Consider the following 21,505-nt stretch of genomic DNA (forward strand, 5'->3'; position numbering starts at 1 on the left):
CTACCAGCACCCTAGCAAGTGGCTTATTCATTAGCAAATATTTATTGGGTACCTGGGTGTGCTGGACACTGGGGACTCATCTGAGAACAAAACAGACAAAGCTCTCTGCCTTCCTGGCACTCACGGTCTCCTGAGGAGGAAAATAGTGAACAATAAACGTAATAAACAAACAAATCACATAGTTAAGAAGTGATCCACGTTAGGGAGAAAAGAGAAAGTGAAAGATGAGATCCAGACAGAGACTTGCAGGGGGTAAGAATTAGCCACATGGACAAATGGACAGAGGGGACATCTTGTACTCATGCCCTAAGGTGAGGACATGCTGCATGATCAAGGTGCAGGCAGAACACTCTGGTTGGAGCCTACTGAGTAAGTTGGGGGGAGGCGCTCAGAGGACTCGGAGGCTGAACCACGAAAGCTGAGCTGTGGAGGGTCTTGTAACTATTGGTAAATATTGGACCTTCTTCAAGTCCAAATGAAATTGGGAACCAGCACAATATCTTCAGCCAAGAACTGAAGTGATTTTTGTTTACTGTTTAAAAGGATCATTTTAACTGCTGAAAGTTTCCTTTTCTCGGTTCTATCAAGGTCAGCATTAAAGGAGTTATCTTATAATTACTGAGTGATCCTGTTTCCTCTGCAAACAAACATCTTCCCATTGAATACCTGTGGGACTCAAAATGAGAGAAAAAAAAAATTCCATAGCTAAGTGGTTGAAAGCAGCCCCTTCAGCTTCTACCACCCATCTAGATTCCTGCAGGTGCAGCCCTGATTCTACTCTGACACTGCCCTGATGCAGGGAACCTTCAAAACGTGTGTGGTACAAATAAAGAAGGGGCTCCCTGCTTCAGTGATTGATTATGTCATCAGACTATAACCACGTTCTGTGCTTCTGTCAGGACTCCTCCCACCTCCAAAGAGGGAAGATGAATGTTGTCTTGAGATTTTTCTACACTATGTTCATGGTCCAAAAATCCATCTACAGGAACATATGAACAGTCACATATATAACAATTTAATGATAACTATTAAACTGTGGCCACCTTATATTGAAACTGCTTCCCCTGATTAACCAGATCATCTCAAAAACCAAAGTCAATAAACCCCTGAAATGACTCAGTGGCAAACTGAGCACGGGAGAAAGGCTTGTTGGCATATTGGTTCAGTGAAACCAAGAATATGGCAGGGCATTCAGAGGCCAGTTTCATACTGCACAGCCCCTCCCCTGCAGCACTGCTCAGGCCCCTACCGCTCTCCGAGTTCTTCCCTTCTCATCTGTAAAAGGAGGTATCAGGCTCAGCTTCTCATCCCTGTAGCATGTTCCTATCCACGGATTAACTCCGTGTCAGTGATGCTGAGGACTGACGATTAGCATGCAGTTCTGTGACTCTGCCATCTGTAGATGGTAAGGTAACGTTAGCCATTGCTCAAGATGGCACACATTGTGGCCAAGAACTGTCTCATGTGCTTTTTTTAAAAAATAGTTCTTTAGTTGTCAATGGATCTTTTATTTATTTACATGAGGATTGAACCCAGGGCCTCACACATGCCAGGCAAGCACTCTACCGCTGAGCCACAACTCCAGCCTCTCCATGTGCTTTTTACATGTGTCGATTTATTTAATCCTCACCATGCCCTTCCCAAGCAGGTGTTATCATCTCTGCATGTTAATCAGGAACATTGAGGAAACTAATGGCTAAGCCATTGGCCCAAGGTTACACACGTAACTTTGGTAGGGGCAGCTGGACTTCAAATCCAGGCTTCTGACTCAGGAACCCATCCATGCCTTTCTCCAGTCCCTCTGTGGCCACTCAGTCCAGTGCGTCTGATTTCAGCAGTGGCTCCCCAGCTGGGCCCTTCAGGCAGCTCCTTGGATCCTCGCAGAGGAGCTGGACTTGTAGTGAACAGCCTGGCTGTGGGCATCCTGGCTGCACATGGGCATGGGAACTCCCAGGTAGCCAAAAAGGGATGTGGGAATAGAGAGACAGGATTCCTGGCCACACAAAAGCTGAACGGATGGATAGCATATTGAAGTTGGATTGTCCAAGGAAGCGTTTATGGCTTGTACACACCCATGCACAGCTTCCCGGAGGGGCTGGGGCCACATTCAGGCTCAGGGAGTCAGGGGTCTGTCAGAGGTGGAGGGCTCCTGCACCTCCATGGGTTCTTAGCCCCTGCCATAGCCTACGTTCCCCTCTCCCTCCCCCTCTTCCTCCCTCTCCTCAGTCTTTCATCTCACCTGAGTCTCCTCTGCCCACCCTCCCCTCTTCTTTGACCTCTTTCCTCATTCTGTTCCCCAGCCTTCTGGGAAGATGTAAAGGAAAAGGGATTTAGGAGGAGAAGAGTTACTCCTCCCTTCCCTCCTACTCCATGCTCTAGAAGTCCAAAACAAAGGAATACATGTCAGATCAAGTTGTGCTGAAAACTTGAAGAAGTTAATTTTAGCTGAGATTTCTAAGAGTTTCTGAAGTTGTCAGCATGATAGGGGCTGGGGTTTCCTGTATCATGCAGTAATGAGAAAATTGGGCCTTTCTGGTGCCTCTTAAAGAGAGTAGGAAGGAGAGCCGGTCCAGACAGACTAGGCAAGGTAGGGAGAATTCATATTTGACCTTCTCAATTTTCCACCAATGTCTAAAATTTAATTTAGAAGTAGACTTTGATACTAGAAAGATTACCAGCTGCTCAAAATAAATGCACCAGGAAATCTTTCAATTTAGGATTCTGCAAACCAAAGCTAAGAATCTCATTCCAGATTCTCAAAAACAGAGCCTCGTGTTCCTTCAGGATATTGATTTATCTAATTCTCAGATGCCGTTGCCCTCTGGGTGGGTTTCCATTTAAGGCTAGTGTTACATCAAGCTTTGGGTTATATCAAGTAAACCTTCTCATCCAGGGCTCATCTCCTGCCATTCCTGGCTGAGCCCAGTGCTGGATAATGGACATTTCCAGTTCTCAAATGGAATAATACAAAAGAAAGACTGTGAGTGTGTTGATAGTTTGAATGAGAGGCAGGCACTCCTTGCACAAGCCAATGGAGTTGTCAACTTCATCAAAGTACCAGCATTTTCTAAGCCCACTGAGGAGTATCTGTAAAGCAGCTGTCGGAGACCTACAAGATTCAAGTGCCTCTCTTAGTCCCTAGAAGGAATCTTGACCATCTTCTCCAACCATATTTTGTAGTTGAGGGAACAGAAAAACTTCAGAAAGATCTTGTGATTTGGCAAGTTTCTGTGGCTTTTCGACCATTCAAGTATGGTCTAGATTCCTCAACTTGGTTTACAAAGTCCTTCAGGACCTGATCCCAGTTTCACAGCTGCCCACACCACCCACACCTTTACTTACCCTGACTTAATGACCTTGTTCTGCTGGAGAACTGAGTATTCTATCTGCACACTGGACTCCAGCCATATGGAACTTCAGTGTGCCCTGCTCTCCCCACCCCCGGGGCCTTGGCATGTGCTGTCCTGGTGTATACCACCCACCTACACATGCACAATGCTTTACCTGGCTGGCTCCTCATCCTTCCGGGTCAACAGTGTCATTTCGTCCAGGGAGCCTTCCTCGACTCCTCCGCACCCCAGCAGTCAGTGCTAGGTGTTTCTGCTCCCCACTTCCATGATGCCCCACACCTCATCATCGCACTTACCTCACCTTATTAGAAAACGGAATTCATTTCTGTCTCTTGCTCTGGGTTGTCATAGGAACGAAGTCCGTATTTGTGTTGCTCACTGTATTTCCAGAACGCAGCTCAGTGTCTGGAATTCAGTAGATGTTCAAAAAGTACTATTGGACGGGTAGATGGATGGATGGGTGGATAGCAGGCAAGAAAGGAGAGAAAGGGACTGACAAATGACACTAGATTAGAAGAAAACAAGCCTCAGATGTGAATTCCTGAGCATAATGCTCTCAGGGGTTACTCCAGATGCCTGCTGAGTTACACAAAAACCCAGTTGCAGCTTAGATTTATTGAGGTCCTGTTCTCTAGCCTCTCTACTGCCTGGTCTCATCCACAAATCCCAATTTACTCATGCAGTCACCTAATAAGGCAGGAATTTTTATTTATCCCTCACAGGTATGAAACTGAGGCTGCAAGGGGAAATGTGGATGGCAGGGTGATGCTTGGCCACCGTGACTATGGTGTTCCTACTTTGCCCTTCACAACCAACCCCACCCCCGAGCTCCCCAGACTGTGATTAGCTCCCCAGACTGGACTGCTTCTCTCTCTGCTGGTGAATTACGTTCATAGCAAAGCACTTCTCTGGGTGGTGTGATTTGGCTTCGCCTGCAGCTCTTGCTGGCCAGTGTTACTTCTGGCCAATTTATATTTTCCCTTATGTAAGTAAAGGGGGGAGGGTTGCTCTAATAAAATTTTATATGTGTTTTCTGCAAATGGGTAGCACATTTGACATATCAAAGGAACTGAGAGCTGAGATGGTCCATTTGTTCACAGAGCTCACTGTGCCCTCCTGCCCCGCCAGCCTTCACCATCCCTCCTGACACAATTGCATCTTTCTTGCCACACCTTCGTGTTACAAACGTCTCAGCCAAGTAACACCGACTAGAGAACAGTTGATGGCAATTACTAGAATATTAGCAACACTAAGTTCTCTTTAGCATTTATTTTTTTTCCTGACAGAAGCCAAGACATTTGAAATCTGGCTTGGCATTCCGTCCCTAATTACCCACATTGCACCCTTCCCCTAAATAATTTCCAAAAGTGATATGAGTGAGGGTGACATTGCAGCTGAGCTTCGTGTTTGTTTTCCTCTTTATTTAAATAGCTGGTGTCACAGCCATGCTGTTTTATCCCTTCATGCATGTATAGTCAAACTGTTAGATGGATGCTTAATAACTGTTCTGGGGAGGGAATGTGACTTGGCACAAGAGGCTGTTGTCTCTGCTTCGCACCATGGGTGTCTGCAAAAAAGCTGAGATAAACAGTCTCCAGAGATCTTTAGGCTCATCCTCCTCCATGTCCTCTGCTGAGGAGAAGCCCCCCAAACTATGGATTCTAGATGTTGCTTGTGGGTAGGCAGTGTTCAGAAACCTGTAGTTACAAAGGAACTCAATTATAAGACATTTGTGGACTGGGGGTGTAGCTCTGTAATAGAGTACTTTAGCCTGGCATGCACAAGGATCCAAGTTCAAACCCCAGCCAGTATGCAACAACAACAAAACTGTTTTCTTTATAAAGAAAACATTCTTTAAATGATATATTTGAAAATATTGTTTACATTTCTGGCACTTCCAAAATATAGTATGATGTACAGATTTTGCTTATTTCTGGTTTTTCAGGTACATGCACATTACACAAAGGATGGTCGCACTCTATTTTTGCATGTAGATTATTTTCTGTCTCCTTTGAAGAATGTGTTTCATTTCATACTCTGAAAACTACAGTGCTCTGAATCTGCCTCTTTCTTCCAGTTCTCGGGAGCTGTTTTTGAAAATGAGTGTTGTGAATTTTTTTTTTTTTTTTTTTTTTTTTGCAAAAGGGATGAATTTTCTTGATGTGCTCCCAGTGTACAGAATAGCATGTGGAGATCAGGGACCCCTGTACCCCTCACCTGGCCTTAACTACTAGACTTCTCTCTTGAAAGGCGCCTTCATAAACTCAGAGAGCACAACACAAGCCAAGAACTTAAAGGAAGGTGGGATCCTGAAGTGGGCCTTCTGCTACCTAGGAGGGCCTCTCTCCTTGTCCTGGCTCTGGCCTCAAAGACCTGCTACAGTCCTAAGGGATCTGCTGATGCAGGCAGCTTCTGCTCCCTCTAAAGCAGTGCTTCCTATACTCCATTCACATAACAGTTGCTGTTGGTTAAAACAGGTTCCTGGGCTCCATCCTAGGGATTCTGATCCTGTAGGTCAGCACTGTCCCATGAATTTGCATTTCTAACGAACTCATTGTTTGATGCTCATAATGCTGGTGAGGGTTTCACACTTACCAACCACCAACCTGGGAGAATGAGGCCAGGCTGCAGGGGTTAGTGGAGAGGCAGCAGGGGCTCTTGACTGCACTTGGTTGGGGGCAGGACTGCAGTGGAAAGGGTGTTGCCCAGTTAGATTAGACCCCTCTCAGCTTTCCCTGTGACTGGTGTTATTTGGCACGCACTGGAACCACAATGTTCACTTTCCACATTTACCACTTTTATGTGATTTGGGTCCAGAAGGAAAAATGGTTGTGGGCCAGTTTTCTAGGAACCAGGAGGTTATGTTATTCCTGGATCACACCAAATACTGGTAATTTCTTTAAAATTGTTTTATTAGAGTCTAATTTATATGCTGGAACAGTTCAAAGTTTTCTCATAAATGTACATTGTACAACTGTCACCGTAGCTCAGGGTTAGAACCTTTCCATCATCCCAGAAGACTCCCTGCACATCCGTGGCTTTGGTTGTTTATGAATCATGTTAACGGTATGTTCAAGCACCTCTTCAGTGGATAGCAATGGCTTTTAGAACCGTTTATAATTTTTTTTCATTGTTTTAGACCAAGTAAACAGGTCACAGTCTGTGTATTTCATTACTTATTGGTTAGTCTTCATAAACAAGCTGGTATGCCAGGGAGTTAGTAGTACAGCACTTACGGGGTTCCAGGTACTGCTTTGTCAGCTCTTCAAATACTTCAGAAGTGCAGTCCTCACACTTTACTAGTTCATCCTAATTCAATGGTCATACATTTAAAAACCTCCACGGAGTCCCAAGCAGAGTGCTAAGGAATCTAAAAAGAAATAATACATGGCCCCTGGCTTTGAGACACTTGTGGCTTGCAGAGAGGGGACAAAAATACAAACTAATAAATACAGTAAGACTCTATAATTAAGTCTTCTGCAAAGAATGAATCTTAGAATGACAGGGTAAACAAATGGCATTAAATTCTACAATTTTGTGGTATCTACTGAGTGGCTTCTTGCACTGGAAACTAACTTCTCTGCTCCATCTGAACTCTTCCATCCAAACATAAGTCTCTCTTGAAGGTCAAGACAAAACCTGATGGTCCATATTTTACAGGGAGAAACAACAGGACTTAATCAGCAAATGTCTACCTGTTCTGTGTTAACTATTTTGGAGCCCATTGAAGAAAAATTCCTTGTCTCTCTCAAAGGACAAGACTTAACACACAAAGAATTTAAGCAGAGGTACAAAGAAGTATATGGTAAAGTTCTAATTAAACATGAGTCCTGCAGAAATATCCAGGACACACAGTAGATGGTGCAAGGTATCAGGCTTGCATTTCAAGAACAGGAGTGTTGAATCCCTCATCCATTGGTAGGTTTGGCACATGAGCCACACAGCACGTTGAGTTACAAAAGCTAAGTGCCATTTTAAGTTATAGCGTAAAGATATAAAGAAGACTTTCTTTCCCCTCATATGTTTGGGCTAGGCTGCCATTTATTTGTCAATATTAATTAAGCCTCCCAATTTAAATTAGCTGTGTAGAAAATAAATGAACTGGACCACATTGGCAGTAGACTTGGAAAGTCTACTAGTGCTACTGCCACATCTTCTCTTTTAAGCTTTCCCTATTTTTGACAGAAAAGCAAGGGCCTTGATTTCCTTGGTGCACTATTGATGATCTTTGGTATGATCATGAAAGGACCATAGTTGGGAAGAAAAAATGGGCGTAAAACTAAAAAAAGCAAAAATACTTAAATTTTAGTAATTTCTTGTGTGCCTTTCAAAATCTGATCTTTTCCTTAGCTTTCCATATTTTTGAATTGGGCATGATTATACCAACCTCTTGTCCCCTGAAACATATTCCAGTGCAAGAAACATGGAGAAGGGTCTTGTCATACCATCCTTTGCCCTCTCTTTAGGAGCCACCATGGTTGAGAACCATGTCTGTGCCCAGCAGCTGGTGGGTTGGTGTGACTGCTTTTGTTAGATCTAATGTCCTCTGGTTTTGAATATTAGGCTGGTCAGAGAGCAATGTCAAACCTCCTCCTACTCCATGGTCAGCACCAAAGACATGCAGTTCAAATGACAACAGCCCTGCACTGAAAGGTAATACGGTGTCCTGTCCCCTGATGTGACATTTGCCTCTTTTTCCAGCAGCCTAACACTATTTTCTGTTTCTTTACTAATTTTCTATTTGAGCATCTAGGGCTCAAAGCAGGACTATGGGGTAAAGAGTTTTCGATGATCTTACAAATTAAATTCAGAATTTTTTCCTGGCATACTGTCCTAATTCATAATCCCCTTTGTCAAATTGTATCTGCTGAGGATGAATCAAATCTGTCTCCATGTGATCAGGTGCTCCCCAAGATTGGCTGGAAATATTAAGGTGGGAAGGGCCACTGAGGTTTGCTATCATTTGCTAAAAGCACCATTACCACCACCAAATAAGGCATCTAATTAGTGCTCCTCAGAAACGGGGAGGTTTCTTAGTTGTCAAAAGAGGTCCTTTTAAGCTCAGGAGATCTGTGCTCTATGGGGACAGCTCCCCACCTGCTAAACTGGCCCACAAAGAACATCTGTTTGACAGATTATCTTGTGTATCTGCAGCTCTATCTCTTTTCCTTTGGTCATCACCCACTTTCTCTTTGGCCTCAGGAAGTTAAATGAAAATGTCTATTTCATCATCATCAGAAAGGGTCCCTGAGATGTTCTTTTAAGGGTTGTGCAAATAAGTCACACCTGGTTTTGCCCTCAATAGTGGAGGCCTGGGGAAATGGAAAGGTCCCCAGAGTATAAGCATCTGGCTCCTCACAGGTGAAGGCCATGACCACTTTCTGATGATCTCTAAGATCTTTTACAGAGGTAGGAGGAAGGGGAAGTGAGCTTGTAACCCATTTTCGCTGGAGATGTCTTTAAGATATCTTGACAGCCTATCAAGAACAGAGACTAAACCACCTAAGTCAGTCTTGCCCCATAGAATATCCTTGCATAACATGATGAAGATGAAACTCCCTTTTTAAAAGTAGTTCCCACATCCCCCTGACCCTCAATCAAACTATAGTGAGCTTTCTCAAGTACCAGTTTATCACAGCAAAAGAAACCAGGTGTTTTGGAGGCTGACCACATGGAATTCAATTAAGGTTACATATAGGAGTAACTTGCATATTATCAGCTCTTCTTGCTGGCAGTATTTTTCTTTCTGTAATAGATACTTTGATTATGTCACTAGAAAGTAATATAACTCCTAGAGATTTTGAAGGGAAAAAGGGTGAAGGAAATCAGGAGTCTAAAGTGATCAGATCAGTTCAGTATCTTAGCATTTTGGTGTCATTTTAATGAAAGGACCAAAGTCCCTGTGGATATAATCCCAACACTTTCATCCCTTCACCACTTTTAGATACTTGCCCTACCAACATTTCTGGAGACTCTTCCCAGCCAGATGGTAAGCACATTCCTAGCTGCTCTTGGCTAGAAGGACACCCTATCAGAGTGATGCTTTCTTTTTTCAGGCTCTGACACTCCCACCTGTCAGAGAAGAAGAAAAGCATGGGTCATCCAAGGCAGTGAACTTAAGATTCTCATGTGGAATGATTTATATATAAAAAAAAAAAGAGCCATGACTTATTTAGAAATCACTTGCATGAGGCCCTCTTTTGAAAATGTTCTCATCTGGAAAATAATTGGACTGTATGATGGTGCTATTCAGGAAGTTAGGTGTTTTGGTGAAAAAGCAATAGAAGGGAATGCTCCCGGGATCTTGGAGATGAGGAGATTTTGAGCTCACTGGGGAAAGAAAGGCACATCCAGAGTCTCCTTCCTATGGAGTGAGAGGGTGAGAGAAGAAGGTAGTGACTCTGATAGAAGAGGAGAAGCCAGCCCTGGGCACAGCTCACTGTGCACTTATGGCTTGGAAGGGTAAAGAGAGAGGTCACCATCTCTCTCCTGACCCAGGAAACTTGAAGGAAGGGATTCCTCCAGTACACACTGGAAAGCACCCTGCTCCCTCAGCCTGATATCTGAAATAACTATTTCCTGGTTGTGGTAAAGCAAGAAGGGTCTGAGGTTTTTGGCAGCTAACTCCGTGGGCTGTGGTCATTAGCTGGGGTTGGAGTAAAGGTGAGATTAGTTAACACAGAACTTTGTTTTTCACTGATCTTCAGGCCATGGCTTAAAAAAGTGAACCAAGCAGCCAACCAGGGACATGCTATTTCCTGGCTCATGAGAGACAGGGTAATGGGATTTAGCCCTTTTTAAGATGTTGCTAGACTGCCTGCTACCAGCATGGTGGAGGCAGGCATTCCTACCTCCTGGGTTTATTGACCTTCTCTCTTCTCTCCCCAGAGCCTGCCAAGGCTGCCTCGGACCTGACTGCCTGGTTCAGCCTCTTTGCTGACCTCGACCCCTTATCAAATCCTGATGCTGTTGGGAAAACCGATAAAGAACATGAGTTGCTCAATGCATGAGTCTGCAGCCTCTGAGAAGGAGTTCTCCTGCGGCTCCGCAGCACCTCACCTGGGGCTAGCAGAAGTATAATGCGATCAGTATGCTGTTTTCATATTTACGTGCCATTTTAATAAAACAAAAGGGTCAAGGGCCCTGTTTATATTGGTATAATTATTTACTCTGATTTGGTATAGAGGGTTTTAGTGTGTTCTCTATGTGGATCCAAATAGTACAAGAGTGTCCAGGAGCAGTGTCCCGGCCACTGTTCTCCTGCCGATGTCCCATCGTGGCCACTGTGGTGTCGCTGGGCTACTGTGAGGTCAAAGTTCATACCATAAGCCTACTTGGTAATAGGTTTAAATATCACGTCCCACAGTCCTTAGCGGCAGCAGGAGGCTAACAAAGCTTAATGTGTCCTCCTGTACCCCCGCCTCTGTGTGAGGGGGTCTTCTTCCTGCCAAACCAACTTCCACTGAGCTCTGGATGAAGCTCCAGCCAACCAAAGACACTGTCCCCACAGCACTTGCCTGGTGGGCCACATGTTCTCCCACTGACGGAGGAGCTGGGTGTCTCTGCTGCACAAACCTTTCTATGGAAAGCAGCCATATTTCAGATATCAGTGTCTTCTTTTGTCCTCTTCATGGCTGGAATTTAAAAGCATGTATTTCTAGAGCCTCTTGTGACTTTTTTTTTAATTAAACAGAAAAAAAAAAACATTTGACATGCAAAGTCATGGAGTCTGTTGTGGGGAGCCAGGGTTGTGTGCTGAGGGAGACACCATGGGTGTGGGGGATTGGAGTGGCCCAGAAGAGGGGGATGAGTCCCACCTGCAGCCTTGAAGCTTCTGATTGGACCTGATACATCTCTCTTTCAGAAAAGGCAGCCTGACTGGTGGCCATGGAACTTTAGGGGGACCCAGGCAGGGGTGGGAGCAACAGTTTTGTATTTGGGCACATCATCAGCTCTGACTCTCTACCAGTATTACAAGTTCCAGAGCTGGCACCACCCCTCCCCTCCCATGTCACAGGTGACTTGATAAGTGAGGGCCACACACACTCACAGGAGCCAATACACACCCCTTTCACTGAGCTCAAGGCCCTGAGTGGGAGCAGAATCAGTGATCAGCCAGGAAATGGTCCTATCTGCTGAGGGAGGTCAGGACACCTGTCGTAGGCTCCTGAAGCTTCAGCCCTCAGCTCTGAAGGGGCTTCCTGAAGTGATCTCCAGAAATTCCCATGTTCACAGAAGCGCCCTCATGGAAGGGCATGGCCCACGGCAATGAGTTTTGTCCTCTAAAAACCTCCCTGGAGGACTGGAGGCAGACTGGTGAAGGTTTGCTCTTACAGAAAAGGATCCACGGGTGATGGATGGGCTCTGCTGGCTTTCCAGCCCAGCACAGGCCCCTGGGGAGTCTCATTTGTTAGAATTTCACTTCACAGATCCTTTACCCTGTTATTCATGGACTTTGAGGATATCGAGATACAGGACCAGGACCCTACCTCACACCCTTTCTTGCACCCATGGGAGTGCTTGCTGTGCCCAAAGCTCCCCTCTGTGGACCTGTGTGCTGGTGGTACACCCCATCTGGAACACCATCATAACACCTGTCCACCTCAAAAACCCCTCAGAGACCCCTCTGCCCCAGGGACCTCTCCAAGTACAGCCCCCAGGTCTCCTTCCTCCTTGAGCATTCATCAGTTCTGCCCTCCTGTCATGCCAGGGTGGCACTCTACCTGGTTGGGTCACGCCTGTGCTTGAGGCATTTGCCTCTACCATGAGACACTGCAACCCCAGAGAACAGAGTCCCTGTTTCCCCAGGTTTCTGTCTCCCCGGCAATCAGTACCCTACAGTCACCAATGGGAACAAGGGATTAATGATTGAAACCGAGCTGTCCTGCATGGAAAGCTGGCTAAGGGTCCAGGTTCCATCCTGGGTCACATTTGTTTGTGGCTGCGAAAACCCACAGCCGCCTCCAGGAGCAGAAGCTGGAGGGCCTGGCTCACTCTGCCCAGGGGGTGGGGTTCTTCTATTTTGAATGGATTACTTTAAATACTAACAGGCTGCATTTTAAAGTTGATCTGTGGGTGGAGGGGAGAGCATTGTGGTGGCTTGGACAGGCTTAGCTACAAGGAACAGGAAAGAATTGCCCTTGGAGACATTTTCTCCCTGAATTTTCTTTATATTTTTGTAAAAAAAAGAAAGAAAGAAAGAAAGAAAAGAAAAGGATTCCATTCCCCTTCCCATCTGCAGTCCACTTGGCCAGCCTCTTGATCCCTTTTGATAGGCGTGTTTTGATCGGGGCTCACACAAAGCCCCTCAACCACCTCTCCAGTTTAAGGAGAAGCAGCTGCTGTGTGCGCCAGCCCGCCAGGGGCTTCCTCTGGGATCCTCCTCAGGGGCCCTCCCCAGCTGCCCACAGCCTGGCTCTGGCACGGAGATGACAAAGGTGCTTTACCCTCTCAAGTCCAGTCTTGTTTCTCCCTTGTTTTCATTCCATGCCATGAGGCCAGTGTGAGCCACAATGGTGGTGGACCCCTGGAGAAGTGCAGAGTTCCTGTCCCTGGACCACTTTCCATGGTCTGAAATGCCTCCCCGCCAACAGATAAAGAATACACACATTTGAGGGAAGGAGCCAGAAATGATTCTGTTTCCTCCTTTTTTTTCTTCCCCCGGCTGGCATGTGTGCTTGGTGCACTTTATAGATTCATTCCCTTCAAAATGTAATTTTAGAAATGTCAAGTTGATTTTGAGTTCTGGGAGAGTGAGAAAAGCATCCGTCAGCTGCAGAATTAGAAATGCACCAACTTAGGAAAAACCAACACTTTCTGCTGGAGGTTCATGCCTTGAGAAAACGTGACGTGCTTGAAGCTGACAGCCCTGGGAGAACCCTGAGTGGCCGGTGGGCCTTGAGGATCAGGCTCACCCATTGTGCTTTAAGCCAGTTTTTTACAAGTGGTGTGGGGCCAGAGCTGAGCGCTGAAGGTGCCATGTGAGGCTGCCCAGCCATCTGGGTGAAGACAGCACCTGCCAGGCCTCTCTCGCTTCTGCCCAAGCTGCATGCAGCTCCTGAGCAGGCTAGCTAGACTCCAGACTTCCCTGCCTCAGTGGCTACTGCAGAGACCCCTCCTGGGGAGCCACTCTGGCCAAGACTCGGAGCTAAATATTAACACTGTTTGATTTTGCCAATATATCAAAGTTGCACCTGTCTTTGTGATCAACGAGTGTCCTCCGGACAAGCCATGGAACTTAATCCTATGCTTTGATGTCAACGGGCTTCCCGGTCCTCCAACTGGCACACTCACAATGCAGTGATGCAGGTCTCTTCAGCTCTGTTGGAAAACAGACTTCAGCCTGGACACAGCTCCAAATGATTGGCAAAGGCTGCCAAGAATTCTGCACGGAGAAGGAATCTTGTAAATGAGCAGTATTTATGATGGGTGTGGGACAGGGAGTGGCAGCAACCAATACTGCCTTAGACTCCATTTTTTCATGGGGCTTTTAGAGTTAATGTTTTTTTGTTTGTTTAAACAAAAGTAACTGGGATTCCAGAAGAGAGAGAGAGAGAGAGAGAAAGTTCAAAGAGCACAGCATTACTGAAGTGTAACCCAACACAAACTGACTTACTTGCTCAGGTAACTTAAGTCTAGGTGAAGGCTTCAGGCACAGCTGGATTGAGGAGCAATGGGACTCAGCTGATGTCCTCCACAACTGTCCCCTCAGCAGTACCCAGCTCTGTTTCCTTCCATTTCTTTCAACAAACTTCTCACCAAGAGGCAAAATGGCCACCAACATCTCCAGCCAGTTTCTTGGAATTGAGCCTGCTTTGGGTCCTGTGTTACTCCTCCATTGGGGTCCACTGGGGTCAAGAGGCAAGGTGGGGGTGGGGTAAAAATATGTTGTTTCTTTATTTCTTTGTGGTGCTGAGGATTGAACCCAGGGCCTTGTTCAAGCACTCTACTAACTGAGCTATATCCCCAGCCCTTGAATGTGATGTTTACCAGCTTTTATATGCCTGTCCCTGGACTCTGTCTTCCATGAACTGAGAAAAAGAGAAAGAATGATTACTCCAAGTAAAACTGGGATGCTGTTGCTAGAGGGAAAAAGATGGACATAAAAGGCCTGGAAGGTTTTGGGGGAAAACCCCCTGCAGGGTCCCTTTTAGAGGCTACCCCTCCTCCCCATCTCACCCCTTCAGGTACTTGTGCTAGAAGTTTAGAGTTCCCAGTGGCTACAGAAGTTCTCCTACCTTCCAGCCCACTGCAAGGCAGCACAAAAGGAGTCCTAGGGCCTTTTGCATCCAATACACTTATCTCCAGATGAGGAAACCCAGGGACCAAAGGTTTACCAAAAACAAACTCAAAGTTGGTGGAAAACCAGACCTAGAGCCTATGTCATCCGACTCCCAGGCCAAGTTTCTTCTACATCCAGTTATTTGCAAGAAATTCAGAGCTGTAGGAAAAAAAAAAAAAAAACAACTCAAAGACAGGCAATGTTCCCTTAAGAACCAATCTTTCTTTTCCTTCTTCACACCCTTTATTTTTCTTTTCAGAAGCCAGTTATTAAATACACCCCTGAAGGTGGACTCTAGGATAGCAGGTTAGAGCAGTGTCAAGAGTTTACTCTGAAGCCAGACAAACCCATGGTCAAACCAAGACTCCCCCAGCTGAGCTTCCATTTTCTCACTCATGAAATAGGGACAGTAGCAGTCGTCCTCCTCATTATTTCAAGGATTATGTGCACCCAAGACTTTAGCATTGTGCTTGCACACAAATGCACAAAAATGTGGTCACAAGTGTCCCCGGGGTTTACTTGGTAAAATGTTACTGAAGTGGGAGACAAGGGCTGCTCCCTCAGTTACCTTAAGTTCCATTTTTCTCTCCCCATTACTACTTACTAACTCATTCTTAAATATAATGGGAATGGAGTGGGGAAGAAGACAAGGCCCAAAAGTCTAACGAATAAGTTGTCGCTGATTTTTCCATAAAGCTGAACAAGATGTGCGGAGGCTAGGAGACATGAAGCAGGTTCTTGGCTGGACTAGAGGGGCACACTGCAAAACTCACCCATCTTAAAGGTATTTTTAAATGCATCAGTAACTGGAACACTGATCAAAAGAAGTTAGGAGACAGCAATGAGAACACTCCTGTGTTGTTGCTGGGGATGCAAAATGGAACAGCCACTTTAGGAAACAGTTTGGCAGTTTCACAGAAAGTTAAACACAAACTTTCCATACAACCCAGCAACCCCACACCTAGGAATTTATCCGTGGAGAGAAAAAAAAATTATGTTTGCACAGAGACCTGTCTATGAATGTGTAGCCGCTTTATTCATAATCTCCAAAACTGGAAACAACCCAAATATCCTTCAACTGCTGAAAGGATTAAAAAGAAAAAAGAAAACCTATGATATATGCAAATAATGAAGTATTATTTAGCAGTAAACAGAAGCAAGCTATTGACACCACCCAACATAGAAATTCACACTGATATCATGTACCCCCTCCTAGGATGCAACTGGAGCGGCATTTTACCTCTGTGGTGTTCTTCCCCCCAGACACACACCCCCCAATCTAGAAAGAACAATTTCAAACAAATCCAAATTGAGAGGCATACTAAAGAATACCTGATCAGGGTCAGTGCTTTTCAAAAGTACCAACATCACAAAAATAAATAGATAGATACATAGATAGATAAAAGAAGGAAAAAACTGAAAAACTATCTCAGATGTGAGAAGACCAAGGATCCATGAGGACTAAATGCTATGTAGAATCTTGGGTTGGATTCTAGAGTAGAAGAAGGACATCATTGGGAAAAATGGGTGTGATCCAAATAAATATTACTCTGTAATTAAAATGCACAAATATAAATATAATGCACAGGTGAAAAAATATGGTACTGCACCAATGTAGATTTCTTGATTTTTACGACTCTCCTATAGCTATGGAAGATGTTAATAAGAGGGGAAGTGGGAAAATGATAGTATATGAGAATTTAGTATTATCTTGGAAACTTTCTGTAATTCTACAAGTATCCCAAGGCAAAAAGTGGTCAGTTGTCCTTTGGCCAAAGCTTCATATTGTGTGATTCCATTTGTATGACAGGAAATGGCACAGCTATGTAGACAGATATCAGACCAGTGTTAGCCAGGGGCTGAGGTTGGGGGTGAGGGTTGACTTCTGGTGGCCCAGGAGAATTTGGGGGTTAATTGATTATATTGATGGTGACACCACTGTTAGTGTTTGTCAAAATCCATACAGCTATACACTAAAAAGGATGAATTGTACTGTATGTCATTTATGCCTCAATAATGAAGTATGACTCTAACAAAAGAAAGAAATTCGTTTCTGGATCCTCCAAAAGGGACGTCAGCACTCATGGGAAAGTAGAGCCTAAGACATCCATCTCCTGAAGCAGAGAAAGTCAGCCTGGGATGCAGATCGGGGTGATGGATGCACCTCCTGGTGAAGGAAAGTGGTGGTATTCGTGGGGTGTCTGCCAACACCCTTCCGAGTGTAAGTCAGGATAGGCCAGAGCGTGCTTCAGTGAGAAGCTGATCACATGAAACAGGTGAGTTTCACAGTGTCCTCAGCAATAGAGGTTCTGTCGGCTGTTCTAGGCTTCATCGTAGTAATGGCACCCTTATTCTCCCTTCATTACTTAAGAATGGCCACATGGCTTTGCCTCACTGCAGGGGCTGGGAAATGGGACAGGGTAGCTGGAATATATTGCAAGAGTGCTACCATCCCTTTAAAAAAGACTCTGGCCAGGTGTAGTGGCACATGCCTTATGCCTCTCAGGAGGCGGAAGCAGGAGGATCACAAGTTCAAGGCTAGCCTCAGCAACTTAGCAAAACCCTCAAAATATAAAATAAAATAAAAAGAGCTGGCGATGTGGCTCAGTGGTAAAGTGCCCTGGAGTTTAATCCCCAATACAAAAAAAAAAAAAAAAAAAAGAGAGAGAGAATAAATAAAAAAGAATTAAAAACTCTTGATCTAAAATTGATTTTGAAAATCCTGCAACAGTGGAGTCTATTTAGTCTGAAGGAAAGACAAATATATTCATGTAATACTTAGAAGAGGTTTTATTTTGTTTTGTTGGTGGTGTTTGGGTTTTAGTGTACCAAGGTCTTGTAATATTGGCAGTTCTGTTTTCTCATGGGAGATAGCAAAAATTCCATGAGAAAGTACTGTTACAGACCAACATTCAAGATGCCTGCCACACCCCTGTCCCCACTTTTAGGCATTCCTGGCTCCTGTTCTGCCAGGAAAGACACAGTTGTAGTCAAGTAAGTCATGCTGTCAGCCACAGACCTCCTGGTCTCAGCTGACTAGCTCAGGAAGCCAGTGCGGTGGGCCTGGCAGAATAACTTTTCACCCAGAGAAGTGTCAGAGTTTATCAGATTCTCTCCCCTTTGATTTTGGGCTGGAGATAATATGAATGAATCTGTCAATTACAAAAGCAGTAGCCAAAATTAACTGAAGAAATGAATAGTTACCACAAAGCAATAGGAGCCTTAAGCCATTGCAAAGAAAGAGCCAGCCAGCCAAGTAGAAAGGTGCAGAAAAGATGCGTGGTGGGGTGGTAAGATGGCTGGGAGTGACTGGAGCATGGAATCAGACCCAGTTGCTGTATCACTTTAAGGACACAGTGTCACTGAACACCCACAGCTCATCTAAGCCCCTTTGATGAGTTGCATCTCTTTACGTTCTCCTCTGAAAATAGAATCTTTGCCCTTAATATAAAATGAACACTTATGTTATGCCTTCTGACCACTTGGAACAAACTGAACTGAGGGTCTTGTTGTCTTCAAGTTCCCAAAGTCTTGCTTTAAAACTTTCAAGCACTCAGCAGCAGCCATTGAGCCCATGTTCATTCTCCTTGAGAACATGATTAAAAGCAATCAAATTCTGATGTCCCTCAGGCTCCAATAATCTCTTCCCTTTCCGCCTTGTCCGGCACCCTGAGCATTTCAGTAGAATGCCCAGGGTCGCTAGGATGCCCCTTTCTCTGTTGCTGGATAGACCCCCTGAACACAGCCTCAGCGTGGGATAAGTACCTTCTCCATGACTTATTCAAGAAAAGAGTTGTGCAGACGTGCTCAGGAGAACTCTGAAACCAGAGAGAGACCGACACTTTGCTTGCTAGTGAGGACACCATTAATTTTAGAAACTCCTCATCAGAAGAAGTTGGATTAGTGTCACCTCTCTGGAGTTTCCTTTTCCAGCTACTCTGCAGGGAGTCCTCTTATTGATTTTGGTCTGAGGTGTCTCCTGCTGGTATATCTGGCCCTGAACCTCACTTCCGGCATCCTCCACAGCTTCCCTGACCCGGCACTGAGAGATCCACACCCTGCTTCCATTCTCTTCCACCAACTCATCTCTATTTCTGATGGCTGAGTTATAAATTCTCTCTGCCCTGTTAGAAACTCTATTCTGGTCTGGGGATTTATGGGTGTCTTAGTTTCACGAGTCTGTACATCCTCTGAGATCATATGTGAGTTTTTGAAAATGCACCTACTGTGGTTATTTAACCCGAGGAAATGGTCTAGACCTTCCATAAATTCTTAAAGAGGTCGATGAACAATTAGAGTCAGAAACATTCCTGTCCCCTTTCTCAGCAGGGAAGCCCCAGCCTTCTGTACTCTTTCTTTTCTCCTTGCCCTGAAAGGCTGAGATGGCCATGCGTGGGCCTCAGCGGTCACACTGAGGTGTATTTTTATCCTGCCAATAGGAGCTGTGTCCTGGGTGAGCTGTGACTCTGGCTCCAGCTGGAAAGGAGAAAGCTAGCAGGGAGACAGCAAATCCTGAGCGCACACTAGCCCAAGTGCAGCTACCTGCAGTTTGCCACCCATCTGTTACCTGCCCTCAGAACCAGCCCAAGGGGCGAAGCCCAGAGCCGAGCAGGCTAGTTTTCTACCCTGTAAACCAGGTCCCTGATTAAACAGAAAGCACCTTGAAAAGACAGAAGTTGGTCCAGACTGAGACTCAAGAGTCCTGGACTCCTGGCCTTGTTTTCCAGGCCTGGTCAGGGTGAGGGCACAGGCACTCAGGATCTCAGGGAAGATGGTGGAGGAGTTCTATGGGACGTGCTCCTGCTCTGGCCTCCTCCCTGGGCAGCCAGGGAAAGTGGAACACCCTCTGCACACCAGTGAAGACACTATTAATTTTAGAAACTCCTCATTAGAAGAGGCTTGATTAATGTATGGACTCTCGGGAGCTTCCTTCTCCAGCTACTTGGCACGGAGTCCTCAGACTGATTTTCCTGACTGCCCACTCCCCGCCCAAACCAAGGAAAGGTGCAAACAGTTTAGAGTAGACAGTGGAGGAGGAAGTTTGCTGCACACTTGTTGGGTGACTGCCCTTGAGCTCTGAGCAGTGTGTATGTGTTTACTCCCTTACTTCATTCTGATCCTATGTAGCCTATGGACAATAAAAACAGCCACTTTCCTGACACAGTCACTCTATACCAGGCACTGTGCTATATGCACAAAAACCCACTTCCTTTTTTTAAATTGCGATTACTTCACATGCCACAAATTCACCCTTGTAAGTGTATGATCCCATGGTTCCTGGTATATTCACAAGGTCACACAACCATCAGCATTATCTAATTCCAGGTCATTTTTTTGTTATCCCCAGAGGAAATTTGTATCCATTGGGAGTGACTTCCTATTTCCCCAGGCCCAGACCACTAAATTCCTTTAGAACTCTAATTATTTTCTTATCATGGACTTTTCCTATTAGTGGGATTATACACTTTGTGGTCTTTTAGCCTCTTTCACTTGGCATGATGTTCTCAAGTCTTATATATGTAGAACTTATCAGTATTTCATTCTTTCTTATTGCTGAATAATGCTTAATTTTATGCAATTGACAAACACAGTCATCAATTACTGAATATCTGGGTTGTTTCTACTTTGGGGCTATTATGTATAATGTTATTATGAATGTTTGTATACAAGTTTTTATGTACATATACGTTTTTATTTTCCTGAGTGTCTACTCAGATGTGGACTTGCTGGGTGATATGGTAACTCTATATTTAGTCTTTTGAGGGACTGTCAGCTTACTTCCCCAAGTGGCTCCATCATTTTATGCTCCCCCACCGGTAAGCAAGGGCTCCAATTTCTTCAGTCTCACCAATACTTGTCATTGTGTGACTTTTTCATTATGGCCATCCCAGTGACTAGGAAATGGTTTTCATTTGCATTTCTTAATGGAAGTAAGTATCTGCTATGGACTGAATTGTGTACCCCTCAAAATTTATATGTTTGAAATTCTAATCTCCAGTGACACTGCATTTGGAAGGTAACTAAGTAAGGGAAAATGAAGTCATAAGGCAGAGGGGTGATCTATATAAGGAGAGGCATCAGAAAGTTTGCTCCTAGTCTCAGAGAAAAAGCTTTGTGAGGGCAAAGCACCCTCTTCAAACTAGAAAGCACTTCACCAGAAGCCAAACCTGCCAGTGTGAGCTAAGACTTTCAGTCTTTAGAATTGTGAGACAGAAATTTCTGTTGTTTAAGTCACTCAGTCTGTGGTATTTTGCTATGGTAGCTGAGGAGATCTAGACAGAAGCATTATCTCCCTTATATAAATGAAAAATCCCAGGCTAACAGGGCCATCACTAACCCCTGTCTGAGGTCAATGTCTGGCCCATTTCTTCTGTGTCACTTTGCTACTGAGTTCCCTAATGAAGAAGAGGCATGTTCTACCAGGTGCAGACTGCCAGCTGACCAGAATCAGCACAGAGTGTAGACCCGGTTTTGTGAATGAGGGGCAGAAACTTGCCAAGAAGAATAAACGAGTCAATGTCTGAATCCCCAAGTTGTTGTCTGGCTTATGCCAGCTGTAGATTCAAAGACTTACTAAGAACGTCCCAAGGTCTTTTCCACTGTGATTCCCAACCAACATTCCACTGCAGCCTGTCTAGTGCTCTCATGCCCATCATCTCTAACACAAATTCCAGGGTAACAAGCTCCATGACTAAAGCATCCACGTCTGTCTCACAGGAACCCACTTCAGGCATCTCTGTAAAACTAGATCAAACAACACTGGATAAAATAAAATCACATAGAAATGTGAATCGTGTTCAATAATCATCTTTCTGCCATTTTCAGGCTTCTATGGTTTGGTGCTATGGGAGTGGGGGTAGGGATCTCTTTTCAG

General features: G+C 44.9%; 1 protein-coding gene across 20 annotated transcripts in view; it reads left to right on the plus strand.

The window, feature by feature from the left end:
* The window catches only part of Ica1 (islet cell autoantigen 1), a 145,519-nt gene extending 135,008 nt beyond the window's left edge, over nucleotides 1-10,511 (plus strand). For 14 of the 20 annotated variants that reach the window (XM_078040358.1, XM_078040353.1, XM_078040349.1 and 11 more), the window contains 3 exons: nucleotides 7,914-8,003; nucleotides 9,295-9,339; nucleotides 10,239-10,511. In XM_078040358.1, the coding sequence (XP_077896484.1) occupies nucleotides 7,914-8,003; nucleotides 9,295-9,339; nucleotides 10,239-10,360 (257 nt within the window). In that variant the 3' untranslated portion in view covers nucleotides 10,361-10,511. The remainder of the gene's footprint in view (nucleotides 1-7,913; nucleotides 8,004-9,294; nucleotides 9,340-10,238) is intronic. The other 6 variants (XM_013361354.4, XM_013361355.4, XM_078040365.1 and 3 more) reach the window with 3 other exon arrangements.
* Nucleotides 10,512-21,505: the final 10,994 nt, after the last annotated feature.

The sequence above is a fragment of the Ictidomys tridecemlineatus genome, chromosome 2 (genome assembly GCF_052094955.1).
Source record: "Ictidomys tridecemlineatus isolate mIctTri1 chromosome 2, mIctTri1.hap1, whole genome shotgun sequence".
NCBI classification, from domain to species: Eukaryota; Metazoa; Chordata; class Mammalia; order Rodentia; family Sciuridae; genus Ictidomys; species Ictidomys tridecemlineatus.